The 27,514-nt window shown below is 42.0% G+C and overlaps 1 protein-coding gene across 1 annotated transcript in view; it reads right to left on the reverse strand.

Moving 5' to 3' along the window:
• Positions 1–27,514, reverse strand: part of cubn (cubilin (intrinsic factor-cobalamin receptor)) — a 327,704-nt gene that overhangs the window by 217,875 nt on the left and 82,315 nt on the right. Inside the window, exons 21-26 of the mRNA XM_080214655.1 lie at positions 22,743–22,929; positions 20,445–20,605; positions 17,555–17,736; positions 14,612–14,768; positions 11,976–12,154; positions 7,174–7,333 (exon numbers count right to left, since the gene is read on the reverse strand). Of these exons, the coding sequence (XP_080070781.1) occupies positions 7,174–7,333; positions 11,976–12,154; positions 14,612–14,768; positions 17,555–17,736; positions 20,445–20,605; positions 22,743–22,929 (1,026 nt within the window). The remainder of the gene's footprint in view (positions 1–7,173; positions 7,334–11,975; positions 12,155–14,611; positions 14,769–17,554; positions 17,737–20,444; positions 20,606–22,742; positions 22,930–27,514) is intronic.

The raw sequence follows: 27,514 nt of genomic DNA on the forward strand, positions 1-27,514 counted from the left end.
TAGCCTAATCCTGTTTTTTCCCCATAACCTTTGATCCCATTTGCCCAAGTGCTATATCTAGCCACCTCTTGAATACCCATGGGTGCCTCTATATTGAGGGGATCTCATGCTTTTCCAGCCTGCCTCAACAGCATTGTTCTTTCACAATGGAGCTGCCAAGAATCTAGAAATGGTGACCCTCCCTGATCAGATTCTTGACACTTCTGGCTCACTTCCATTCTTATTACGAGATAAACTCAGAGGCAGCCAATTACCGGGTGGATTGTTCTGCAGCCTAACTTCCATCAGTTGTGGTTCTGACAATGGGATCCCAGAATCTATGGTAAAACCCAGTCTATTAACTCTGTTTCTCTCTCTGCAGATGCTGCTGAGAACTCCCAGCATTTTCTCTTTAAATTTCAGATCTCCAGCATTCATAGCATTTTGCTTTTCTTTTGTAAACTAAATCTGCTTTTGGAACTAGGATACCTGTGCAAAGACCATAGAACATCACTTGTACCTTTCAATATTTAAAATTAGTACAAATTCAATTGCACAGCAGACAATCATAAGTGTCCTTCAGAGCCCTCCCGAGTGCACGTTCCACAAAAGTTACCATTGAGAAAAGTTGTGGTCCATTTTGTTCAAGAGAAAAAGCTTCTCTAATCCATAGTGCCACCTCGTACATTTTGGTAAACCTCTAAACAAATGTAACAGTCATTTCATTCAAGAGCAGTAGGAAACAAACAAAACAAAATCTCAGGAAGCTCCCACATGTCACAGGAAATCTTGGAAGCCATGAATGTTTTTTCAGTGCTAACACCTGCAAACACAAGATCTATCTGCTTTTTTTCCCATGGTGATGAAAACTGAGAGTGACTAGTTTTGGATTCTTTTGTGGCAGCATAACAAGTATTCAGTGAAAATCACTGCTTGACAGCAAAATATTTTGAAGAATTTGGTGTAAATACCTTATCACAAAGGCCTTCAGCTAAATTAAACAAAAAGCAATAAACATAGTTCGCTTCCAAATAATTGGGTGGAACATTTGAATGAAATCTGTGCAGCAGGGGACCCAGTGGTTAATGCTGTTGCAAAACTTATTTCAACTTCCAACTGCTCATGACGCAGTGAATAAGCCAGTTTTAACCAGACAAGGAAATGACCGTCAGTTTAGAAACTACTGAAATTACACATTTCTTTCCATTTGGCATGTCGTTTGAGCGCCCCAACAGAAAGTCTACCATAATGTCTGCTACTGTGTGGTTGCTAAGAGATCAAATAACAAACAAAATAGCTGTGAAATAAAGGAACAACTCATATACTTCATCGTGCACTCTGGTGAAACAGTGGGCACACTGAGACAGCGACGATTTGTTATTTCAACAAATGTTGTCAATTTAGTACGTTTGATAACAGATTTTAACTTAATCCAGCTGAACTAACAATGATGTGCTCAGCAATGCAAATGAATACTCGGATTTGCGTTGAAAAACTAAGCTACTTCCACTGATGCAGAACTAACCACAGTTATCTCCATTTATCAAAGTTTTGAAGGACGTTATTATAGTGACAAAGGTTACTTTATACTGAGGAAGTTCAGAAATTCAAATTCAAAATTGCATTTCTGGTGTATCAGCAGCATGTTGGTTATTGATTGATTTGCTGCACAGATTTGATTCAAATATTCCGCCCTTTCTGGTGCATCTGATTGTTTGGAAGCTGACTAAGTTCATTTGCTTTTGGTTTCATTAAAGCTGAGGGCCTTTGGCACTTAGACCAAATTCTTGCAAATATTTTTCTGTCAGGCAGTGACTGCCACTGAATACTTGTTGTGCAGTCACAAAAAATTCCAAATTAACCACGCTCAGTTTTCAGTCTCAGTTATCCATGAGAAATCAATAAATAGCAGTAGATCATACATTGGATAAAAAGTGCAGTGAGGTAAATTCTATTCTTGCCATTCCTCCTCATGCTCACACGAATCATATTGAGTAATGGTCCAGTCATCTCAATTTTTGCAATCAGTACAAATTAATTGAGACTTTATTTGGATAAGGGCTAAATTGTTACTTTCAGTTATTTCCAAATGCAATGCTTTTGCTAATGTGGCCATAATGTACATCTGTATCCCCCCGCATCTAGCTTTTCCTAAGTTCTCACAGTTTTCCCAACGATTGGCAAATGATTTTATTGCTGAGATTTTGCTGGCACTCTCCAACGTCATGCTCTGCTATTTCCTGGAAGCTGTTGGGTGTGGTAGCCAGGGAACTGTAGTTGTATAAGTGGATTTACACATAGCCTGGTGTAGGAGTGCATGACTCTCCAATGATTCACTGTGCCCACGCCAGATGCTATGAGTTCAAAAATAATAAAAATTTTGTTTTGACATTTCCACTGCAAATCAGTCATTAAGTTTGCCATTTTTAAATGTTCCTGTTGAACACCTTGTGACACTTAGCTCTATTAAAGATCCAAATAAATACAAATTGCTATTGTTGGTTACACTGAAGAATTTTTGTTCAAGGAGTACATTTAAACTTCTCCCATCAAGAAGTTTTGATATAAATTACTTAGCTGGTCTCATGGTCTCAGTAGTACGTAGCGTAACTAACTATACTTCCTTCCAACTTCTTCCCGCTTTTCCACTAACATGTGATTGGATAATCTGAACATATGTCTTAGATTATCCCTTTTGTCAAAGCTAAATCCTTTTTTCCACTGTAACCTCTGCTCACAATCTGCCCAAGTCAATCTCCCTGGATCAGAAATCAGAAAAGGGGTGGCATACTAGTACAGTGGTTAGCACTGCTGCCTCACAGCGCCAGGAACCCAGGGTTTGATTCCCAGCTTGGGTCACTGAGTCTGCGGAGTCTGCATATTCTCCCTATGTCTGCGTGGGTTTCCTCCAGGTGCTCCAGTTTCCTTTTACAGTCTAAAAGATATGCTGATTAGGTGCTTTGACCATAATAAATTCTCCTTCAGTGTACCCAACCAGGCGCTGGAGTATGGCTTTTCACAGTAACTTCATTATAATGTTAATACAAGTTTACTTGTGACTAAAAACTAAAAAGAAATGAGTCATTTTGGGCTGATGTGGGCTTTTGCTTCGGATTTGGCAACTAAAGGCACAACACTTAAGCATTTTTCTAAAAGCAAATTACCGCGAATGCTGGAATCTGAAACCAAAAGAGAAAATGCTGGAAAATCTCAGCCAATCTAGCAGCATCTGTAAGGGGAGAAAAGAGCTGACATTTCGAGTCCAGATGAAGGCTTTGACAAATGGACTCGAAACATCAGCTCTTTTCTCTCCTTATAGATGCTGCCAGATTGGCTACGATTTTCCAGCATCTTCTCTTTTGATGATTTAAGCATTTTTACCTCACATTTCCCACAATACTAACATAGTACTATCATATATCAATCAGCGGGCGTAATCATCATTGCAGTTTGACTGAAGAAGATGAAGCAAATACGTCAATATCACAAAGTCAGACACCATTCTTCCCCCGCCACACCTCGGTACCACAACCAAGAGACAATCTGGAATTAGATGAATAGTCATTTTCTGAGCCGAGTTGAAAAACATCAAATGCCAAAACGTATTTACTTTGCCAATTGTATCAGTTGTGAACTGCCCACCGGATATATTAGAGAAATATAAAAACTGGTAGTAAACTTGGCTTTAACTGTCTCTCCTTCTCACTCTCGCTCTTAGGATGGGTGTGGCCGTATTTCTCAAATGCTCAACCCATCATGATTCCTAGTTCTGAATTGCACTGAATCTGTAGAAATTCAAGATTAGAATGGAGTGTTCTTTCTCAATTCATTTCTGGGATACGAGTATCACTATCATGGCCAGCGCTTATTGTCCATCCCTAGTTGCCCTTGGCAAGGTGGTGGAGCTGCCTGCTTAATCCGCTACAGTTCAGTGGCAAGGGTACTCATTTCGTGCTATTGGATTGCCAAGCAGCTCCCATAAAGGTCTCAGGCTATTGTCTTCTAATCCTGGTTTTCCTGTGAAAGTTGGACAGCCTGTCGATATGACTAGCTACCATGTAGGAAATTTCATAGGATTTCATAGAACCCCTACAGTGCAGAAGGAAGCAATTTGGCCCATCGAGCCTGCACCGACAACAATCCCACCCAGGCCCTATCCCTGTAAACTCGCATATTTACCCTGTTAATTTACCTGACACTAAGGGACAATTTAGCATGGCCAATCAACCTAACCCACACATCTTTGGACTGTGGGAGGAAACCAGAGAACCCACAGAAAACCCATGTAGACACGGGGAGAACGAGCAAACTCCACATAGACAGTCACCCAAGGCCGGAACTGAACCCGGGTCCCTGGCACTCAGAGGCAGCAGTGTTAACCACTGTGCCACCACGCCTCCCCTAAAACAGAAGGAAAAGCTTATAATAAGGTTCAAGCATTAAATTCTTGGTGGGACCCCCGCACCTCCAGCCTTGCCAGATTTGCTATGTGTTAACATGCTCCCTGCAACCTCCCCATCTCAGTATTAATATCAGGGCCTTAATTTCCAGAGCTCCAGCAATGTGCAATAAAATCAATGTTTTTTTGTTCAACCACTTGATGGTGCACATGAGCAGGAAGCGATTCTACCAGCCGGCAGTCTAATTGAAAACAGTTCTGTAAGAGCTAATGTTTGACTCCAGAAAATCTGCAGAGAAATGTTTGAACTATTTCTCATGTGAAGGAGGATGGTTGTGAAGTAGTTATATGAGGTTTTTTTACCCTGCTGATTTGTAAACATATTTTACTGTTCCTTTTGCGTCTCTGCAGTCTTTTCGATCTCTTTCCACACAATCAGTTCCTTGGCTCTGTGCCCTTGAAGTTTGAGTGCTGTCTTTATGAACAGTTTGAGGGCAGGAAAGGAGATGATGAACTAGATCATAAGAAATAAGAGCAGGAGCAGGTCATTTGGCCCACCAATTGCTCCAGCATTCAATAAGATCATGTCCGATCTGATTGTGACCTTCTCTTTACTTTCCTGCCTATTCCCTTAACCCATTTTTCATCAGAAATCTGTCGAAAGCAGCCATATATTTATCCAGTGCTCCACTGCTCTCTATGGTAGGGGATTTTAATGATGCATGACACCATGAGATAAGACGATCATCCTCCTCTCCATATTCACAATGGGAGACCATGGCCGGAACTCTACCACCTCGCCCACCACGGAATCGGAGCAGGCGAGGGTCCGACAACGGAAACTCAGTTGACCTCGGGCGGGAATTTCCGGTCTTGCCTGAGCGAGGCCATAAAATCCCGCCCCACATATTTTTAACCAGTTCCTCCTATTTCTAGAATCCCTCACAAGAGGAAACATCCTGTCCGAGTCCAATCTGTCAAACTCCCTCAATACAATCACTTCTCATTCTTTTAAACTCCAATGAACAAACTTTCTCGACCTTTCCTCACAAGACAACCCCTTTATTCCAGGAATGATGTGAGTGAACCTTCCCTGAATTGCTTCCAATGCACGTGTATATTCCTGCTTAAATAACCGAGAACAAAACTGTACACAGTATTGCAACTGCAGCCTCACCAATGTCCTGCAGTTAGCAAGACTTCCCTGCTTTTATATGCCACCTCTTTGAAATAAAGGCTAAGATTCTACTTTCCCTCCCTACTTACTGTACCTGCATGTTAATATTTTGTGATTCATATACAAGAACACCCAGGTCCCTCTGCACTGCAGTATAGTCCCTTCATCCAAGTCATTCATATAGATTGTAAATAGTTGAAATCCCAGCACTGAACCCTTTGGTACTCCTTTAGTTCATTGTGCTAGCCTGATTTTGGCCCATTAATCCTGACTCCATTTCCTGCCAATTGACCAATCCTCTAGCCACGCTATCATATAACACCCTCAATACCATGAGCTCTTATGTTGTGCAGTAACCTTTTACATGGCACCTTACTGAATGCCTTTTGGAAATCCAAATACATTACAACTACAGGTTCCTCTTATCTACTCTGCTTGTTACATCTCCAAAAAACTTTACTAAATTGATCAGACACAATTTCCCTTTGCCTGTGTCTGATTTCATTACCTAAGTGTCCTGCTACTACCTCCTTAATAATAAATTTGAGCATTTTCACAATGTCTCTTTGTATCCTCCTCACAATTTGCTTCCCTGCCGACCTTTGTTGTCGTCAGCAGATTTGGCCACAGTACAGTTGGTCCTTTCATCCAAATCATTCATACAGATTGTAACTAGCCAATAGTTTCCAGCTTTCTTTTTCCCTCCTTTCTCAAAGGATAGTTAGATTCGTAATTTTCCGATTTGGTGGGATTTTTCCAGAATCTATGGAATTTTGGAAGGTTATACCCAATGCATCCACTATCTCTGAAGCCACTTTAGGTTGTAAGCCATGAAATCCAAGGGACTTGGCAAACTTTAGTGACATGAATTTTCCTAGTACTTCTTCTCTAGTGATTGTAATGGGGAACAGAACAAATAGGAGCAAGAGTAAGGCCCATTGAGCCCGTTCTATATGATCACGGCTGACCTTGGGTTTCAACTCCACTTTTCTGCCTACTTCCCATTTTCCTTAACACCCCAAGAGACCAAACATCTATCCCAGCCTCCAATGTATTCTACAATGGAGCATCTGTAACCCTCTCAGGTAGAGAATGCCAAAGATTCATACCCCTTTGAGTGAAATAATTTTTCCCCATCTCACTCCTAAATGACCAATCCTTTATCCTGAGACAGTGCCCACGTTTTAGATTGTGATTGTTATAAGTGCCCATCCTCCCCCTCCCTTTTGCCTCCAACTTTCCGCCTATCCTTGAGATGCTTGATTTGCTATTAAAACACCAGCATTAAAAAAATACTCCCTGAGGAGAATCCCAGAAGCATTTCCTTTGGGAAAACAACTAAGGCTTGGAGAATGGTTCAGACAGAGGCATTTTATAGTAATAGCAGGAACAAGTAATTGGGAAAACAGTAAGCATTAAAGAGGAATTTGGCAAGTGTGATATCCAAATGAGTTTAATGGATTTGATGTAGGAAAGTCTGGGAGGAATAACAAGTAAAGAGTTGGTGAGGGAAAGTGAGGCGAGGCAGGCTAATGGGATAAAAGGAAACAGCTGGCAGCCAAGCCAGGCTAGGCAGACAGCTTAAGCAAGCAATCTTTAGTACTGTGTGTAATCTTACCATTCTGGAACCACAGCATCTGGAACCCATTGCCTGAAAAACTAGAGTCTGAATGGAATGCAACATGCAGACTAGAACCAGAGCTTCTGCCTCCTGGGGGGAAAGTAGTCCCGCAGAAAGTATCAATAAGTTGAGATTGGGCACTGGGTCCATCGTATAGCTAAATTGATAACAAAAGGGAGACAAAACAAAATCAGAAACATTCCTGGCAAACAACAGAGAAACCTATGAACACTCAAATCATGCTGAGGGCGAGACTTCTTATCAGATTTAAAGAAAAGAGTAAGAATTAACCTTTTCCAGCAGCAGGCTCCTCTGCTGAAATGCAAACCAACAAGTCAAATGGTGAGAACACAATGTTCAAAGAGAAGGAAAGTTCAAGGGGAATTTTTTTTTTATGTATTCGGAACACTCTGCTTTTTGACCAAGCAAAAAATAGCCTTGCTCTAAACTTTAAAAAAAGAACAAATGTTAATTTTCATCCTGGTGTGGAGGGTGGAGCAATTCCACAAACCTGTGCTTCCTGCAATAAGTCACACTCACAGGGAGTGTAGGTTGGAGATAGGATTACAACATTGTAACCCTATGGTTTTGCCTTGACTGGGAGTATATCTTTAAGCAGCACTTTCCGCTGAGAAAGCTGACCTTGATATACCTGCAAATTCACCAGTGACATTTGTTAATGGGGGAAACAATGTCAGAACAGCTGCAACCAAGGCAGCTCCAGAATCACTTAACACCGAGAGGCCATGTTATATAGACTTGGAATGGAAATAGCTCAGCCTTCAGTGTGGTTTTCTGAGAGCAGTAACATCTGAAACAGCTGTCAGGCCAGTTTGAAGTCTAATCCTGCTGTTAAGGCACACATGGGGAATTTTGTTAAAATTAACATAATTGATGAAGGGATTGCAGTGAAGGAGCCTCTACTTAAAAGGCTGGCAAGGACATTTAACATTATAAGGCAAATCAAAGAAATACTGGGAGCCTATTATTTTCTTTGAGAAAGAAAAATGAAGGGTACTTTTACAAAAATGCAATCCTCCTAGATTTCCCTTTTCTCTCAGTTAAATAATCGTCTCACGGCTTGCACATCCATGCACTCATTCACTCTCACCACATAGTTTTGGGATTCACTTTACATCCTGAAAGTAATCAGCACCAATGAAAGCTTTAGCACATAACTTTTGTTCGCAGATCTTTTTTTCTAACCCATGGAGCCAGGAACTGAATGTTCTATGAGCAACAAGAGCTAGGATAAAGAAGCATAAAACAAGAAGCAGGAGTAAGCCATTTGGCCCTTCGAGCCAGATCCCGCCATTCATCTTGATCATGGCTGATCATTAAATTCAATATGCTGACTCCCCGCCACCTCCCCATCCCTTGATCCCTTTAGGCCCAAGAACTATATCTAATTTCTATTTGAAATTAGACAATGGAAAAACCAAGATCTCCAAATCTACACCTTTTCTAACATGGCCTTTAGACACCTTGTAGCATCACAGGCTGGTCTTCAGGTGGAACCTTATTGTGTAGACTGCCTTTGAATACTCACTGACTGCATCTCCCTACACTCTCAGTCTTTCAGGCTTTTAATGGACCAATACGATCTGCTGATTATTAAGGGACAATCATTCCATGCTGCCTGCCACAGGAATAGTAGAGGGCCAGGGCTGGAGCATGGAAAGGTCCGTTGACCTTGGGCGGGGTTTTCTGGTTTCAGGGCAAGCACAGCCGGAAAACCTCATGCCTAATCTTTACTGGCAAACAGTAGATCCTGATCTTTCAAGCAACTTCAGATCTGAGAGTTCTGCAGATACTCCTCATTATGCTGCTTTTACCAATACACTTTGCCATTTCTCTAACCAAGTACTTAGACTCCCCATGGTTGGACACTGAGTGCATTGCTATCATTTAGGACATCAATAGATCGAGTGCATGAAAATTGACCCTTTGATCTGTCCAGAGCAACCTTCCATTATACTGTGTAACTACACTAATAATTAAAATAATTTCATGTGATACAGACCATGTAAATCCATAAATTGAATAGTTGCTTATTTTTATAGCACAATATACCGTGGTTATTAAAGGTCTGATCATTGCCATTTAGAAAGGAAATGACCCGACTGTAATTTCCATTAATTTACAGACTTGGTTTGATATAAATGTTCCTATTAAAAAACAAATCAGTCAGATATTGCCCCTATTATAAGCTTCCAATGATGCCTGCTATTATATATATTAGTTGGCTTCGTAGCTCAATGGTTAGAGCACTGATCTTGTACAGCGGTGGTCATGAGTTCAATTCTTTCTGGAGCCTGAGGTTAAGTTTGACTAGCTTAGGCGTTTAAAAAAAAGGATATCAGAGACAAGTTGGGCCAAAGGGCCTGTTTCCATGTTGTAAACCTTGATGACTCTATGACATGATAAATATAAAGCAGAGCTGGGTTACGGATTCTTGAGATGCTGCACCAAGAACATTTGAGTCCCTATTTCACCTAATCCATCCACCTCACAACATCCCCCCCCCGCCCCACCCCACCCCCCAGCCTACACCATCCTAAAGATGGACAGAGTCCCAGAGTGCCAGACCCTCAATTCCAATGGTTCTGCTCCAAAATCCATTTCTGCTACGTTGGGAATGAAGGCAAATTTTATTTTATACATCCGTGGTTTACAGAAGCAACTGCATATTTTGGATTTGAGTGTAGCAATAGCGATGTTTTACTGCAGTTGTATAGGGTGTTGGTGTAGCCACACCTGGAGCAGTGTGTGCAGTTTTGGTTTCTTTATCTGAGGAAGAATGTCCTTGCTATAGAGAAAGTACAGAGATGGCAGGTCTGTCATATGAGGAGAGGCTAAGTCAGTTAGAGTTATATTCATTGGAGTTTAGAAGAGTGAGAGGGGAACTGACAGAATCTTATAAAATTCTAATCTGATTAGACAGGAATATTCTTGATGGTTGGGGAGTCCAGAATTAGGGGTCATAGTTTGAGGATAAGGGATAAACCTTTTAGAATTGAGGTGAGACGAATTTTTTTTTCACCCAGAGAGTGGTAAATGTGTGGAATTCACTACCTCAAAATGTAGTTAATGCCAAAACATTACGTGATAAGGGGAATGGTGGGATTGAATTAGCTGATCGTCCTTGATCAAACTGAATGGCAGAACAGGTTCAAAGGACTGAACGGCTGACTCCTGCTTCTAGTTTTATGTTTCTATGTTTCTACAGTGCAACTGGCTTCAGTCAGGTACACATTTGGTTAATAGGATGTCCAAAACATTGCTTGTGCACGTCAGGTCTATCTTGAGAAATTATAAAGTTCTCTATGTGGGGTTCTATGGAGAGGTTGGATAATTTTTTGGAGAGGAATGGTCCTGGGACACCTTGGGAGAGGTGAACGCCATATGGGAGAGGAAAGTTGCCCTTTGGAATTGTTAAAAACAGACATCAATGTGTGTAAAAAGTAAATAAACCCATTGGAAAATCTTGGCCTTGGAACTTTATTTTCTTTCTTCATAGCATGGATTCTGATTTCTACTCATGGTGGATATTGAATGAATTAGCATGGAGGGTATAAGGACAAAGAGTGGTGGGTAGAAGATGTGGGTTGGCATGAGTTGGTACTAAATTGGCAAAGAGGTTACAAGGGCCTTGAAAGTAGGTGGAGGGTCATAGGATACATGGAGGGTATGAAGAGCCATAGGGGTAGTGGAGAGCATTAGGTAGCATGGGTTTGCATGGCTTGGGTGTTTGTAGTGTGTGGGAAGTGAGAGGATGAGGGATAGAGGGTTATTCTTTGGAGTTCTTTCACAGCTGAGACAGAGTGCCAGATCACCAAAGCTAGCCTTTTGATTAGCCCAACTCCATATCCGTGAGCCCCTGTGCTGTGTACGAACTCTTTCCAGAGGCTGTGGACATGATGCCCATCACCCTCTCCCCACCCCCTGGATGAAAATCTGACCATCAGATTCACAGAGCCAGGAATTCTCTCAAATCTGCACTACGGACTCAGAATCAAAAGTTCAAGCCAATCAGCCTGAAGAAACTAGCTGGCAAAATGTTTAACCAGTGCCTAGATATAGAATGCAATAGTCAGAGACACATGTTAAGTGTTAGGAAGTTTTCAATCCAGCAATTTTTCTATATCATGGTGCATTTCACTGGGGTCCTAAGCAAATGTGTTTATCTGCCCTAGAGGAAACAGAAAACCATTTTGATTAATTTTAGTATTTATCAATGCAATGATCCTGAAAATGCAATGCTTAAGTTGCTCATCGAAAATTTCTCTCTCTGCAAAGCCATTAACCCATTAGCTTTTAACGATTAATATCCCTGCTAAAAAAGCAGAAAGAGGAATTGCAGAAAAATGCACCAATCATTTGTTTATTAGCACGTCACTGTATTTTCCAAAATGTAAATTCAGGAGTGGGGAGTTATCCAGTGCCTCGCCTTACACAACCATCTGCAGTCAAACTATCTACTCTGTCATAACAACATCCTAACCTCAAAGTGCAAATTCTACAGTCCTTTTACTTCCATGTCAAACTTGTGGTGTGTCCACACGTAGTTGTATGTATGACTAAGTAATTCAGTGAAACCAACACAGCTATCATAATCTCTCCATTGATGAATAAGTGATGCTGAGACATCTGATCATGGAGTAATGTTCAGCTGATGCTATGATATGTTGAAATTTTCTAATGGCTCAGTCAAATCTCACAATCTATAATCTTACAATATTTTTAAAGAGATTTTGTCACTTCACTTTTAGCTCTGAACTTGTCTATAAATCTGTTACCTTTAGCCAAGTTGATGGGCAGCTGTTCAGATTGAAGGCAGTGAAGGTGTAGTTGATGGTGTTCCCAGCTGTCGCTTGTATGGTCCAGCTACAGTCTTGGTTAGAGGGATAAGGCAATGGAAAGTTTGCACTTTCCAAGATCCCCTTGTTACGATTTGTAATGGTCACTCCCTGGCAAACTACAAACGAAACAACTTGTTAGCTCATTGCAAATTTTGAAAATCAAATGCTGACACCAAGATGGCTGGATTGGCGGGCAGTGAGGAGCAGTGTCTGGCAATACAGCAGGATATTGATAGGCTGGTTGATTGGGCAGATACGTGGCAAATGGAGTTTAATCCGGATAAATGTGAGGTGATGCATTTTGGCCGGAATAATGTAGGGGGAAGTTATATGATAAAGGGTAAGCCCGTAAGGAGTATAGAGTCGCAGCGAGACCTGGGGGTGCAAGTGCACAAGTCTTTGAAGGTGGCAGTGCAAGTGGAGAGTGTGGTGAAGAAAGCCTATGGTATGTTAGCCTTTATAGGAAGGGGTATAGAATATAAGAGCTGGAGTCTAATGTTGCAGTTGTACAGAACGTTGGTTCGGTCACATTTGGAGTACTGCGTAAAGTTCTGGTCGCCTTACTACCAGAAGGACGTGGAGACTCTGGAGAGAGTGCAGAGGAGGTTTGCCAGGATGTTGCTTGGTACGGAAGGACTGGGGTATGAGGAAAGATTGAAGAAATTGGGGCTCTTTTCCCTTGAAAGACGCCGACTGAGGGGGGAATCTAATAGAGGTATATAAGATTATGAAGGGTATAAATAGAGTAAACAGAGGTAAGCTATTTCCTATAATAGAGACACGTAGGACAAGGGGCCATGGACTTAAGGTGAGGGGGGAGCAGTACAATACAGATATTAGAGGGAGGTTTTTCACACAGAGGGTAGTGGGGGTATGGAATGCTCTGCCAAGTACGGTGGTGGAGGCAAACTCGCTAGAGTCCTTTAAGAGTAATTTAGGCTGGCACATGACTGAGTTGGAGATGGGTGGATATAGGAGAACCTTTTAAATAAGGGTCATTAGCATTGGGGCGTCCCTGGTAATGTAAATGGGTATAGTATGATAATAATGTTTTTTTTTCTCCTTCATTCACAGGTTTTAAGTTGGTCCACCTCGTGTCCAATGAGGGGCATACAGGCGATGGGTTGTAATGGGGCTGCTCTTGGTTGTTCGAGATTGGCCTAGTGCTTCATGTCGTTAGTGTGTGCCTAAACTTGTCAAGATACTGGGCAAGACGACAGCTCAGTGACTATCACTGATTGCTGTGCAGACACATGGATTTGGGCCGGTGTCTGTGGGAGTTTGCGCGTTCTCCCCGTGCTTGCTTGGGTTTTCTCCGGGTGCTCCGGTTTCCTCCCGCACCCCGGGGATGTGCTGTTAGGCTGACTGGCAGTAATAAATTGTCCCTAAATCAGTTTCCCTCAATCTGGATGGCCATAAAACATTAGATAGGGGTCATGGGTAGAGAGGTGGACTGGTGGTGTTGGGGTGGCGGCGCGGGCTCGTTGGGCCAAAGGGCCTGTTTCCCAGGCTGATTTTGTTCTTTGTTCTTTGTTTTTGATTTTAAATACATAACAAAGTGGCAACATGAGAAAAGACATCTTTATGCAGCAAATGGGTTAGGATATAGAACACACTTCCTGAGAATGCAATGGAGGCTGATTTAATCAAAAGAGAATTGGGCAATTATCTAAAGAAGAAACAAAATGCAGAACTACAGGGAAATGTGGGTCTGCAAGATTAGATTCTTGCAGAGAAAGAACACAGTCACAGTGGAACAAATGGCATGCTTCTGCGCTGTATCCATCTAAGTTTTCAGGAAAATTTAATACACATGTAAACAGGGCAAGAACAAACAGTGCCATACAGAAATAGCTAAGAAGATAACAAAGCTTTTATAAATGCTGAAACAATGAGATTTTAATAAAATCTCTTCCACTCTAACATCAAATTGTCTCATGCCCACCATTCGATTACAGCTGGTGTCAACCATTCTTTAGGTAATGTGAGGAGACGCTGTTAATATGATGAGAAAAACTAAACATTTCTAATAATCTTCCATCCACATTCCATTGCTTTGAACTGTTGACTAGTTTTATTTTACGCAGTTGTATTCTAAACTGGAGAGTGCTTTAAATTAAAACAGCGACCCATCAGGCCAACTCCAAAAATGTAATATCTCCCAATCACACGTTCGCTGAATCATCCATCCAATTATCCCTGAAATGTTTACATATATCTGTCCCACAATCTTCCTGGGAAGGTCATTCCACATGCTTTCCACTCTCTGTGTTAACATTGTTGTATCTCAAATGATATTGTAGACATGTATCTCTTATCTTCTTCAAGCACCACAATGGTATTTCAGAGCATGTGCCCCCATCACTCACAACTCCCTCACAAACATCAGCTCAGAGTCCGTATTATGAGGATACTTGCACACTGAGCCAAAGAGGAATGTATTTCCAAATAATAAGAACACAAAGTGAGTGGGAATAGCTAGTGTAGGACTGTATGAAGGAAAAGATTGCTGATTTACCATAACCATGAATAACATATAGACTAGCAATTTTGCTGTGAATTCATTTACTTACCGTGCGTATATTTAGCAAAAAATCCTCCTGCTGTTACTGAGCTGTCAGTTCGGAGTTTAATGTACATGTTATTTCTGGAAGAGATGATAGGCACTGGCAACTGATGACCACACAATTTGGCCAGAAGCTGAAAATTAGTGCTGTTTCCATTAAAAATCTGGAAGAGAAAAACAACTATATTATCCACATTATTCACACTGTCTTTATCACCAGTCTTAAGTTTAAGAACATAAGAACATAAGAAATAGGAGCAGGAGTAGGCCATCCAGCCCTTCGAGCCTGCCCCGCCATTCAATAAGATCATGGCTGATCTGTCGTGGCTCAGTTCCACATTCCCGCCCTCTCCCCATAACCCTTAATCCCCTCGCTTATCAAAAACCCATCAACCCACGTCTTAAAAATATTTAGCGAGGCAGCCTCCACCACCTCAACGGGCAGAGAATTCCAGAGATTCACCACCCTTTGAGTGAAGAAGTTCCTCCTCAACTCTGTTCTAAACCGCCCCCCCTTTATCTTGAGGCTGTGCCCCCTAGTCCTACTGTCCTTTCTGAGCGGGAAGAGCCTCTCCACCTCTATCCTATCCATCCCATTCATCATCTTATACGTCTCAATGAGATCTCCCCTCATTCTTCTAAACTCTAACAAGTACAAGCCTAGTTTATTCAGCCTCTCCTCATAGCTCAACCCCCTCAACTCCGGTATCAGCCTAGTAAACCTCCTCTGCACTCCCTCCAAGGCCAAAATATCCTTGTGTAAGTACGGCAACCAAAACTGCACACAGTACTCCAGCTGCGGCCTCACCAATGCCCTAAAGTATCACAAATAAGCTTACATTAACGCTGCAATGCAGTTACTGTGAAAATCCCTGAAAGTCTGGCAAAGATCAGCACTTGTATCAGTAATTGTCCCCCTGATCACCAGGGCTTGATAATCTACATTCTTCATGGTCTTCACAGAGGAGGACACGAATAGTTTGCCGGATATTAAAGCTAGAAGGGTGGTAGGAGTTGAGGGCCTGAATGCGATGACTGTCACTAGAGAGGTAGTGCTTGACAGACTAATGGGACTGAAGGTATGAGGAGAGATTGGTACAACTGGGCCTGTATTTAGCAGGAGGAGAGGAGATCTGATTAATATACAGAATTCTAGCAGGGCTGGGCAGTCCAGATGCAGGGAGGATGTTTAAAAATCTTTAAGAGCTAGAATAGAATTAAGGGTACATTTCAAATATAACTGCTGCTGTCTCATTTAAAATTCAGAAAATGGGTAGGGTTTGGGGATTGTCTATCAAGTCCAGTCTTCTTTAACCAGAATTATTTATATACAGCAAATATTTACACACTTGGATCTCCACACAAGGGGTGGAATTCTCTTGTTTAACTTCCAATTCTGAAAAAAACACTTTCAATGCTCCCATCCTCAACCCAACCTCGACCTGATCTTAAAATTCATTGAAATATTAGTTTTATTTTATTCATTCGTAGGACATAGGCAAATTTACTGGAGTTCTATGAGGATGTGTCTAGGGCGGTGGATAGAGGAGAGCTGGTGGATGTGGTCTTTCTGGATTTTCAGAAGGCGTTTGACAAGGTACCTCACAAGAGGTTATTACAGAAGGTCAGGGGGCATGGAGTTGGGGGTAGGGTGTTAGCGTGGATAGAGGATTGGTTGTCAAATAGGAGGCAGAGAGTGGGGGTCAATGGGTGCTATTCGGATTGGCGGTTGGTGACTAGTGGAGTGCCCCAGGGGTCGGTGCTGGGGCCTCAGCTATTTACCATTTATATAGATGATCTGGAGGAGGGAACCGAGTGCAGGGTGTCGAAATTTGCTGATGACACCAAAATTGGTGGAAAGGCAAATTGTGCGGAGGGTGTGGAGAGTCTACAGAAGGATCTAGATAGGCTGGGCGAATGGGCCAGGAAATGGCAAATGGAATTTAATGTTGGCAAGTGCGAGGTGGTCCACTTCGGTAGGAAGACTGGTAGGAAGGATTATTACTTACGTGGAGAAAAACTGCAGCAGGCGACGGTGCAGAGGGACCTCGGGGTCCTTGTGCATGAGTCGCAAAAACCCAGCCTGCAGGTGCAGCAGGTGGTCAGGAAGGCGAATGGGATGCTGGCCTTCATCGCGAGGGGGATTGAATATAAAAGTAGGGAGGTCTTGCTGCGGCTGTATAGGGCATTGGTGAGGCCGCAGCTGGAGTACTGTGTGCAGTTTTGGGCGCCGTACTTACGCAAGGATATTTTAGCCTTGGAGGGAGTGCAGAGGAGGTTTACTAGGCTGATGCCGGAGTTGAGGGGGTTGAGCTATGAGGAGAGGCTGAATAGATTAGGCTTGTACTCGTTAGAGTTTAGAAGAATGAGGGGAGATCTCATTGAGACGCATAAGATGATGAATGGGATGGATAGGATAGAGGTGGAGAGACTCTTCCCGCTCAGAAAGGATAGTAGGACTAGGGGGCATAGCCTCAAGATAAAGGGGGGGCGGTTTAGAACAGAGTTGAGGAGGAACTTCTTCACTCAAAGGGTGGTGAATCTCTGGAATTCTCTGCCCGTTGAAGTGGTGGAGGCTGCCTCGCTAAATATTTTTAAGACGCAGGTTGATGGGTTTTTGATAAGAGAGGGGATTAAGGGTTATGGGGAGAGGGCGGGAATGTGGAACTGAGCCACAACAAATCAGCCATGATCTTATTGAATGGCGGGGCAGGCTCGAAGGGCTAGTTGGCCTACTCCTGCTCCTATTTCTTATGTTCTTATGCTGGCTGGCCAGCATTTAGTGCCCATCCCTAGTTCAGAGGACAGTAGAGAGTCAACCACATTGCTGTGGCTCTGCAGTCACATGTAGGCCAGACCAGGTATGGGTGGCAGATTTCCTTCTCTCAAGGATATTGATTAAAATATATCATTATTTTGCAATATCAAATGTAAATAAGAATTTACGTACAGCTAGATAATCATTACTGCATCCAGTGCTGGAGTCCAAATGGAATTGTTCAAACTGCAGTGCAATGACGCTGCCTGCACTCGTTTGAAGCAGCCAGTAACACTCTGCGTTGTGTGAATATGGCATTGGATAGTTGGGAGAGGTAAAACTACCTGTTGGTGTTGTAAGGGTTGCACCACAGCCTGAAGAAAAAAAAAATAGATTTCATTCCATTGAGAAAAATAGGTTGTTACAGTAATCAGTCTCCTCAGAACAAAGATGTTAATAATGCTAGTGCAATATGCAACTCGACTCACAGACAGGAACACAATATAGAGAATATCACATCAGATGCCGGATATTCAATTCCAATGGCTTTGACAGAAGTAAAATTTATTTATTAGTCACAAGTAATCTTACATTCACACTGCAATGAAGTTACTGTGAAAATCCCTGAGTCGCCACACCCGGATGCCTGTTCGGGTACACTGAGGGAGAATTTAGCATGGCCAATCCACCTGATGTTTGTACTGCGGGAGGAAACCAGAGCACCCGGAGGAAATCTATGCACACACGGGAGAATGTGCAAAACGCCACACAGACAGTGACCTATGCCTGGAATCGAATCCAGGTCCCTGGGACTGTCAGGCAGCAGTGCTAAGTTGCGCGATTTGCAGAGGTTACCTCACAAACGGCGAAATCGCAAAGGAGGAACGTGTCTTTAAATGGGATTCAGTTGGATAGGTAGCTGACATGTGAGGGCAGCATTAGTTTGGGCAATTCCAGTTTTCTACGATAACCTGTGGGATTTCTCTTCACTGAGGCTATTCGGCTTGCTGTGTATATGCACGTTTTTGCTTTTTGTTTCTGATTTCCAGCATGGGCAGCTTTATTCGGAATCCATTGACATCAGGGTCAATAAAAAAGAAAAGCAAAATAGGGCCAACAAGGGTGAAATATATCCTGGCAAATTGTGCGGAGGGTGTGGAGAGTCTGCAGAAGGATCTAGATAGGCTGGGTGAATGGGCCAGGAAATGGCAAATGGAATTTAATGTTGGCAAGTGCGAGGTGGTCCACTTTGGTAGGAATAATGGTAGGAAGGACTATTACTTACGTGGCGAAAAACTGCAGCAGGCGACGGTGCAGAGGGACCTCGGGGTCCTTGTGCATGAGTTGCAAAAACCCAGCCTGCAGGTGCAGCAAGTGGTCAGGAAGGCGAATGGGATGCTGGCCTTCATAGCGAGGGGGATTGAATATAAAAGTAGGGAGGTCTTGCTGCGGCTGTATAGGGCATTGGTGAGGCCGCAGCTGGAGTACTGTGTGCAGTTTTGGGCGCCATACTTACGCAAGGATATTTTGGCCTTGGAGGGAGTGCAGAGGAGGTTTACTAGGCTGATACCGGAGTTGAGGGGGTTGAGCTATGAGGAGAGGCTGAATAAACTAGGCTTGTACTCGTTAGAGTTTAGAAGAATGAGGGCAGATCTCATTGAGACATATAAGATGATGAATGGGATGGATAGGATAGAGGTGGAGAGACTCTTCCCGCTCAGAAAGGACAGTAGGACTAGGGGGCACAGCCTCAAGATAAAGGGGGGGTGGTTTAGAACGGAGTTGAGGAGGAACTTCTTCACTCAAAGGGTGGTGAATCTCTGGAATTCTCTGCCTGTTGAGGTGATGGAGGCTGCCTCGCTAAATATTTTTAAGACGCGGGTTGATGGGTTTTTGGTAAACGAGGGGATTAAGGGTTATGGGGAGAGGGCAGGAATGTGGAACTGAGCCACGACAGATCAGCCATGATCTTATTGAATGGCGGGGCAGGCTCGAAGGGCTGGATGGCCTACTCCTGCTCCTATTTCTTATATTCTTATGTTAAAATGCCTCTGAGATCCTTCCCCCCTCAGGACACTGAAACCAGCCAGAGAGATCACGGAACCAAGAATTTTTAAAAAATTATAAAGGCCAGTCTGTATTATATTCCAGAGTCTCACTACCCTCTGAGAAAAGACAAATCACTTAATATCCAGTCTATTACTACTCCCCTGTAGTAATTCAGCCAAATGCCAGATTTAGTCACCAACACCCTTTATTGTACACCAAAGGAAAAGGCTACCTCTGTGACTTACAATCAGATAGTCTTCACCTTAAGATCTACAACCCCATTCTGGGTAATGTTACAGGCTTAAAAACACTGTTGGCTGCTTTCCATTGGGCAAGCCTCCTCTCGCTCAATAAGCCAGATCGTACTCCACAAAGCCCATGGGTAGGTCTATTGATGATCCCACATGGCCTTCATGGTTGTCATGATATCCCCCATAGTAAATTAACTGATCCCACACTTGAGCTGTGCTCAAAGGGTGTACCCGTCAAAGAATCAGCGCAAAGATTCAGACAACGTACAAAGCCCAGGTAAGTGAAAATGCAAACATGGTTGTCTAGAAATGGAGTCTAGAAAGAGAGGACTTCACTGTACACACACACTGCTTGCAGTTGCAGGGGATATGTATTTGCATCCTTACGCAGGCCTTGGGCGCAATAGCCCTAAGTGGAGCAGGAATGAGGCAGCAAATGAAGAACACTAATTTTGAGTTGAGCAGACTGAATAAAAATTGATCCTCAGTTGTGGTCCCTGAACATGCACAAATCTGAATTTTGGCCCACTTATCAATGATAATGATCCTCTTCAGAACTTCGGGTAATAACACACATGTCAATGCCAGATTGGTTTGTAATCATTTATAATACCTATGCTTGAGTATCAAGCACTAATTTAAATCTGGTAAGCCTCGTTCTTTCCTTATTGATCATTCAAATTACAAGGATAAAGTTTATCCCTTTGCCCAAATTAAAGCAGTAGCGAGCAATCAAAAATTATTTAATATTTTGTTTTATTTGTTTGATGTAAGGCTATTACCTGTGGAAGTGCCATCCCAATATGCCTTGAAAGCATGGTATTGAAGAGTGTCACCTGACTTAAATTTAATCCATAGCCTATTACTATGGGATAAGATAGGCGGTGGGGCTTTTTTTCCACAGTATTGTCCGACCAAGGGAGAAGTTTCATATCCTCCATTCCTGAAATAAACAGTCATTTCAGGTTAAGAAACCTTTAATCACAATGACCACACAAAATAAACACTAATTTGACAGCTGTAAAACAACAATGGTCTTTTTGTATAGTACCAAATGTTCTTCTAGCAAAACTCACATAGGAATATCTTTTATTCTCTGTGTTTCATTACCTGCAGTACATGTGAGTAATGCTCAAAAACATTTTACACTTACAACAACGGAATATCAGATCAAAGATTCCAGTAGCAACACAAACATAATCTATATTGCAGTTTTTAAGCATGTCATGTTGGATCTTGAAGATTTGGGATTATATTTGTACAGCGTGTTAATGGTGGAGAGAGATCATTTTGAGAATGGAAGTGATCATGCTTGTGTGGAAAATGATGGCTGACCAGGCATGTAGAAATAGAATCAGATATGAAGGAAATTCTTGGTTATGTTTTCTGCTGCTAAAACACCTAGGGGGTGATCTCAAGCCCACGCTCACTGTCTGCAGGAATGGCAGTGGGGGCTTAAGATTCGGAGAAATCCTGAAAGATTAGACCATCTAGCTGCAGGCTGTAGTGTGTTTGTGGAAGCAGGTATGCACTACTGCTCCTCCTGAACAACAAAAACTAACGAGAAAGAAGTTCAAGTTCTTTTCTTGAACGACCATCTAAGGTCCCTTTAAGAAGTCTCCAATCTGATGAAAAATTAGTGGCCAATAGATGGATTTCCATGAAGTTGGGAAGACTATGAAGACATTAGAAATGGCGACTGAGATCTGGATATGGATACATCCCACCAACCCCCTCTCCCACCCAATTGTAACACACCCAATTTTTGCCAGTCAGGAAAGGGGGTGGGCTATAATTCACACAGGAAGATACCCAAACTCAGCAGGAATTTGAACTCAGTGTTGAGTTTTGGGTATTGCAAGGTCTTTAACCAGGAACGTGGGAGTCATGAATTGATGGACCAGATGGAAGTGCTCTTGAAGGGTGATAAGGTCTATAAAACTGTCCTGATCTTAAGCTGTTTTCAATGTCCCACTGTTTAAACTTATTTTTAATGAACAGGCTGGAGCTTTCAGTGGGAATTTTTAAAAAATCTTTGCTTGATTGCTTTGATTGAGAGGCATAAATTAGGGGCAAAAAACAGTAGTAACTGTTTATGCAATTTCCATGAAGTTCGCTGTTGATATTTTCCCAAGGGCTAAAATTCTGTCATTATGAATGCTTGGCTTATTTTCAAAATCTAAAATTATCTCAACAGGTGTTTTGAGTTCGCAATGTGATTGACTGTTTAGAGAATCTATTAAAGGATTAATTTTCTTTGATGTGGGATCTGAATAGAAGTTTGTGTGTTCTTGTAAGAGATGAATAGCTTGAGAAAATTAAATAGTTTTGCATGGCTCGATAAATTGGAGTTTCTTTTTTCATTATCAAATGTGTGGGAGTGACAACAGTAATAGATAGTGAGACATTTATTTTTATTAATCTCTCATAGCTCCAGAGGTCTGGCCATGATGGAGTGGCATGGAGTTGGCACGGAGGGTATGAGGGGTCATGGGCTATCTGCAAGGGGTCATGAGTTGGCATGAAATTAGAATGGTGAGTGTGAGGGTTTATAAGGATGAGCATGAATTGGCATTGAGTTGGTATGGAGGGTATGAAAAGCCTGTGGGTTGGGTGGGGGCATGTGTTGGCATGGAATATGAGAGACCTTGAGGAAGTGTGAAGAGGTGGGCTAGAAAGCCTAACAATTTTGAAAACAACTGGGACAAAGTTCCAGAGAACCCATGGCAGGGGATTGGCAGTGATGGGATCAGAAGATCATGCCAGCAGGAACAGCCAGAAAATCCCACTCATGTATTGGTACCAAGGTGGGATTGGTGAGATAGGAAGTTTCCTGAGTCAAGCTATCCCCTAGAACCTGGCCCAAATAATCTAGTTAGAAGCTGTTGCAGTTTTAATTTATTTATCAGTTGTAGCTCATGAGTTTGCAGTCACCCATTAGACAACTTAATACAAAATTGAACTCCTATAACATACTCCATTCCTGTTTCATAAATTAGAACCTAGATCCTTTGAAGAGTTTATAAAACCTGGAATGTCTAAATACTTAGTCAAGGAACAACAGAAAGAAAAACACTTACCTAATTTCAACATAGCCAGCAGTGCAGTTCTGAGATCCTTCTACCTTAAAATCCGTAAAGTTGAGCATAATTTGTTTGTTGTTTTCCACAGTAATGGTGTAAATACACTCTTGATTGTAGGAGTGGCCATTTGGATAGTTTGGAGAGGTTAATGTGCCAGTCGATTCAAAGAATTCTTCTCGGCATACTTACATATGAAAAGTAAGGTAATTACTATACTATAACACAAGTTTGTCTATCAACATACTGCCATACAGGATCATCTAATCATTACCTATAGGAAAGGCAATGTGTCTTACATTATACACTTTGAAATGATGGATAACCCATTCAGATGTTTTCTTACTGCAATGTTGGTTAAATGATTATCTATTCAGAATCATGTCATAAATTCAGCTAAGATGGAAATATTGATTGCAGTGTGGAAACACCATGCGACTGATCTCCATATATACAAAGTAGACTCCAGCATACTCACAAGCGTAGTACTGGAAGGCTTTGACAAGCCTTCCAACACACCAAATAATTGCAAGAATTTCCCTTGTCACGCCTACTGTTCTTTTTCTCATAGAGCACGCAAAGAACAATATACCCTGGAATATCATCACCTGCATCGTCCCTACCATTGGGATTTATTCCTGCTTATTTGTATAATGTGTTTCATCAGATTCCTTCTAAATCATGAGCTAATCCATCCATAGTGCCAATCTCTGCATTGCTGCTTAGCAAAATGGAATACCAGATAGAACTTTCATAGGTGGACCATCCTTCTCCCCAGTGCTTCTTCATCAGATTTTTGAGTAGAGTCTTGCTAGGAAAAAGATCCTAGGGGAAAGGGAAATATGTCAGGATGCCAATGAAGGGCTGGAGAATTGGTAGACTTGAGGGCACTGTTTGAGGTTAGCTGAGGGTAATATCACTTGCAATACATGAAAAGGCATAAAATGCAAATACTCACCCTACATTTGGGGCTAAAGGGATCAAGAGATATGGGGGGAGGGGGACATCAGAATATTGGATTTGATGATCAGTCATGATCAAAGTGAATGATGGAGCAGACTTGAAGGGCCAAATGGCCTGGTACTGCTCCTAGTTTCTATGTTTCTACATTTCTATTCAGTGATGCTGCCAGCCTCACCATTGCCAAGATTTCTTCCTTCTACTTTGCCTCCTGTTCTATTTAACTAAGGACTCTGATGGGTGCTCTTCCACCTGATCTTTCTTTCTCTGGTGTTGTGCACTTTCTTCTCCAGCAGAGGGAGAGGTCCTGTGAATTGAGGAATGAGTTGAGAGGAAGTGCAGCTCATCAGTTGACTGCAAGAACAGGGCAATAGCGGGTGCAGTGAAAGTAGTAAGTAGGTACTCAGTGTGTGCTGTGAGTGAGAAGGAGAGATGATTATAGTGTGCTCCTCTAATTATTTTGAGTGCTGGAGGAACGAGGAGAGACAGTGTGGCAAAATGTTAAGCCAGAACAAGGGAGGAGAGGAAGAGGTGGGCCTCGCTCAAAAGCCATTTTGAAATCAGAAGTGTGATGGAATGCTCTCCACTTGCCTGCAAGAGTGCAGCTCCGATAACACTCAAGAAGATCAACCATACAGGACAAATCAGCCTACTTGATTGGCAACCAATTTATCACTTTAAACACTCACTCTCTCCACTATCAATGCAGTGCAGCTGCAGTGCATGCCAACCACAAGATGCATTGCAGCAACTCACCAAAGCTTCTTCCAGAGCACTTCCAAAACTTTAAGTCACCACCGCATAGAAGGACAAAAGCAGCAAGAACTTGGTGCCACCAGCCCTGCTCCCTATGTCACTTCCCATTCAGATTGGAAGTGTATTGCTATGTCTTCATCACCACTGGATCTCCCTATCTAACAGCATTGTGAGGACCTGCACTATATGGACTGCAGCATCTCATGAAGGTGACTCCCCTCCCCCTTCTGAAGGGGTAATTAGGGATGGGTAATAAAAGCTGGCCCTACAGCAATTACCACATTCCACAAATGAAGAAAAATAAAAATCTAAAATGCAAGCACTTCTCTAATTCAGTGAACGCAGCATTCAGGTAAGGACACTCTCATCCTTTATGTATGCTGCCAGAAACCACACAACACAAACTGGGCGGGTGGCACCTTTTCAGTCCTGTTGGATTTGTAGTTCAGTTGCACTTCAGCTAAAGGTTAGCTTTGAGTTTGGCTTCCCTGTCAGGATCCAGAATTTGGTATTCATATAAGCCAAAAGGCGTCTTGTATGTTTGTGTCAATGCCTTCTTCATAGATATTGCTTTCAGGACTTTTTTTCATCTCCTGCGAAATTGGCTTGCCAGCCAACTAGTTCTAATTTGGCCTGCAGTTAAAATTGATGGTCTCATAAAAGTAACAAATGTTATGGAGCCCTCCCCGCTTCAGCCACAACCCCCTGCCTGTCCCATGCACTGATCTCACTCCACGTTAAAATTGTATCCATTATTTCACCAGATATACAAGAGGCTGCCAATCCTGCCTCCATTGACTGAGAGGGGAGAAGTGGGAATTCTGGCATCGCCGCTTTGGTCCCACCTTTTCTTCCACCACCAGCTGCAGTGCTGTTTGTCAGAGGAAGAGAATTTGTATCTTAAAAAGGCTAAGTGATAGTTCCCACCGAAAGCTGGTCTCTCGCTATATTGATCCCTGCCCAACTTTTGATCTATGTCTTGTGAGTTTCAAAGCCTCTTTCTGTACAGACTGACGAGGATATTTAGTCACCACGTCATCAGTAAAGATTAATATTTTAGAGTATTACTTCGTAGTGGAGTCTGAAAGCGATCAGGGCTTTCTCTTCAATTTATATTGGACTTAAATCTTGGAATTACTTCTATGATATTCACATTGGTTTAGTCTGTTGTGGATTTCTCCTGCAACAGACTAAATTCCTCACAGCTCAGATTTTATACTTCTTAGTTTTATATTTTCAAAACGAGGAACATATTAAACGTTGTAAAGTAACTGGTCACGTGGAAATCTGGATCATATATGTTGGTTTCTATATAATTGTGCACACATTTAAAATGATAAAAGAAACCTTTCTCTGTATATTTATTTCTGCAAGCACTGAAAAGTCAAACCCATCCAGACTGTGGCTGCAAATTGTGCAATTTTATCCTCCTGCCTTTCATTAAGCCATGGAATATCAGCCAACGGCAAATGGAGCACAAAGCACTTTTGTGCAGTTCTGGAAGCATGGAACCATAAAATCATAATGTGAACAGGATGCCAGAACCTTTCCTGCAGTTTAGTGTACAGCTTAGAAAAAGGCTGTGTGCTTTGTGAGTCACTGCATAAGCTTCTGCTTGGAAGTTGTCCACTTAACCCAAATGTCAAAATTTACACACAAGATATTTACCATTTCTGTTCCATTCAAGTGCACTGATATATAGTGACCTTTGAATTGTCTTTGTGAGGCACATTCTCCACAATAATGATGCCTATGTTTTTATCCATGCTATCAATGATCCAAAGACATACATATGGAGTTTGGCCACAGATCAGCCACGATCTCAGTAGATGGCAGAACAGACGCAAAGGGTTGAATGGCCTAGTCCTGTAATTGTTATCAAGCTGCAGTATATGACTACTTAAGAAGATAATAATCAATATGGCATGAGTGATATGACACAACTAAAAATAACATACTTAAGTGCTGTTTGTTTCCTTTCTCGGGGTAGTACCACAAACTGCTCAGTTAATCTGATGATGCAAGAGTTTAACACTTTTTTCCATTAGCAACCATCATTTCAGTGCTCTTAGCATCGATGTTTGTTACATTGCCTGAAGCTGACTTGCAGTGAATCAGAGCATAACAGCTTTTGGGTTCGTGTGTTTGATGTAAAATCAAAAAATGGCAGGCGCACATTAGTTTTGCCAATAATAATCCTGTTTCAACACACCCACCAGAAACTACAGTCAATGCCCCCTTTGTTACAGCAAACACCAAAAAGGCCATTATAGGGGCTGTCTCCAAATTTCTTCCAATTACCCATAGCATATTTTCAGGATGCTTCCAATCCAAATATATAAAGATATTAAATATTCTAAAAATCATTTTTAATATTTCCCTTTTGATTCACATCCCGCAGGTCTCAAATTTGAGCCAGGCCTTTTGTAATAATATGGAACTAATTTACAACATTAACCAAATAGTTTTGACACTTTTACAGAAAATACTGAAAATAAAAATAAATCCCTTTTTGCCACCTTTTTAGTCGTAGGGTACCGCAAATTTGTGTTGCGTTTTTTTCTGCGTGGTAAGTTATTAAAAACTTTCTTGGAATATAGGACCTGAAAAGACTTGGCAGATTATTAGGCCACTTCCAAAACTCATCTGACCGGTTCCATAAAAGTTTTACATATAAGGGCAAGACTATCATCCAGTGTAAACAGGAATTCCTGACTCCAATTTGTGCTCCAGCCTTACATTTCAATCCTGATGATTAATGCCCAAAAGCCACTGGTCTTGCACGACATAAGACCAGCATGGAAAAACAATTTGCCAGTTTCTGCCTTAAGGGAACTGTAGGAAATGCAATTCTTACTCGCAACATGGTTTTAAAGTCATTAAAATAAAACGGTCTGGTGGAATACTAGCCAATCGGCAATTCTGCGGTCTTGAATATAATTTGCTTTTCTTTTCTTTTCTGTCATCCTTTCTTTCCTGAGTGTCCTGACTCATGATTCAGTATAGTTGCAGTGTTAAGCGAAGAGTCATCCAGACTTGAAATGTTAGCTCTGTTC

The sequence above is a fragment of the Carcharhinus amblyrhynchos genome, chromosome 2 (assembly GCF_965287045.1).
Source record: "Carcharhinus amblyrhynchos chromosome 2, sCarAmb.v2.hapA, whole genome shotgun sequence".
In the NCBI taxonomy this organism is placed as follows: domain Eukaryota; kingdom Metazoa; phylum Chordata; class Chondrichthyes; order Carcharhiniformes; family Carcharhinidae; genus Carcharhinus; species Carcharhinus amblyrhynchos.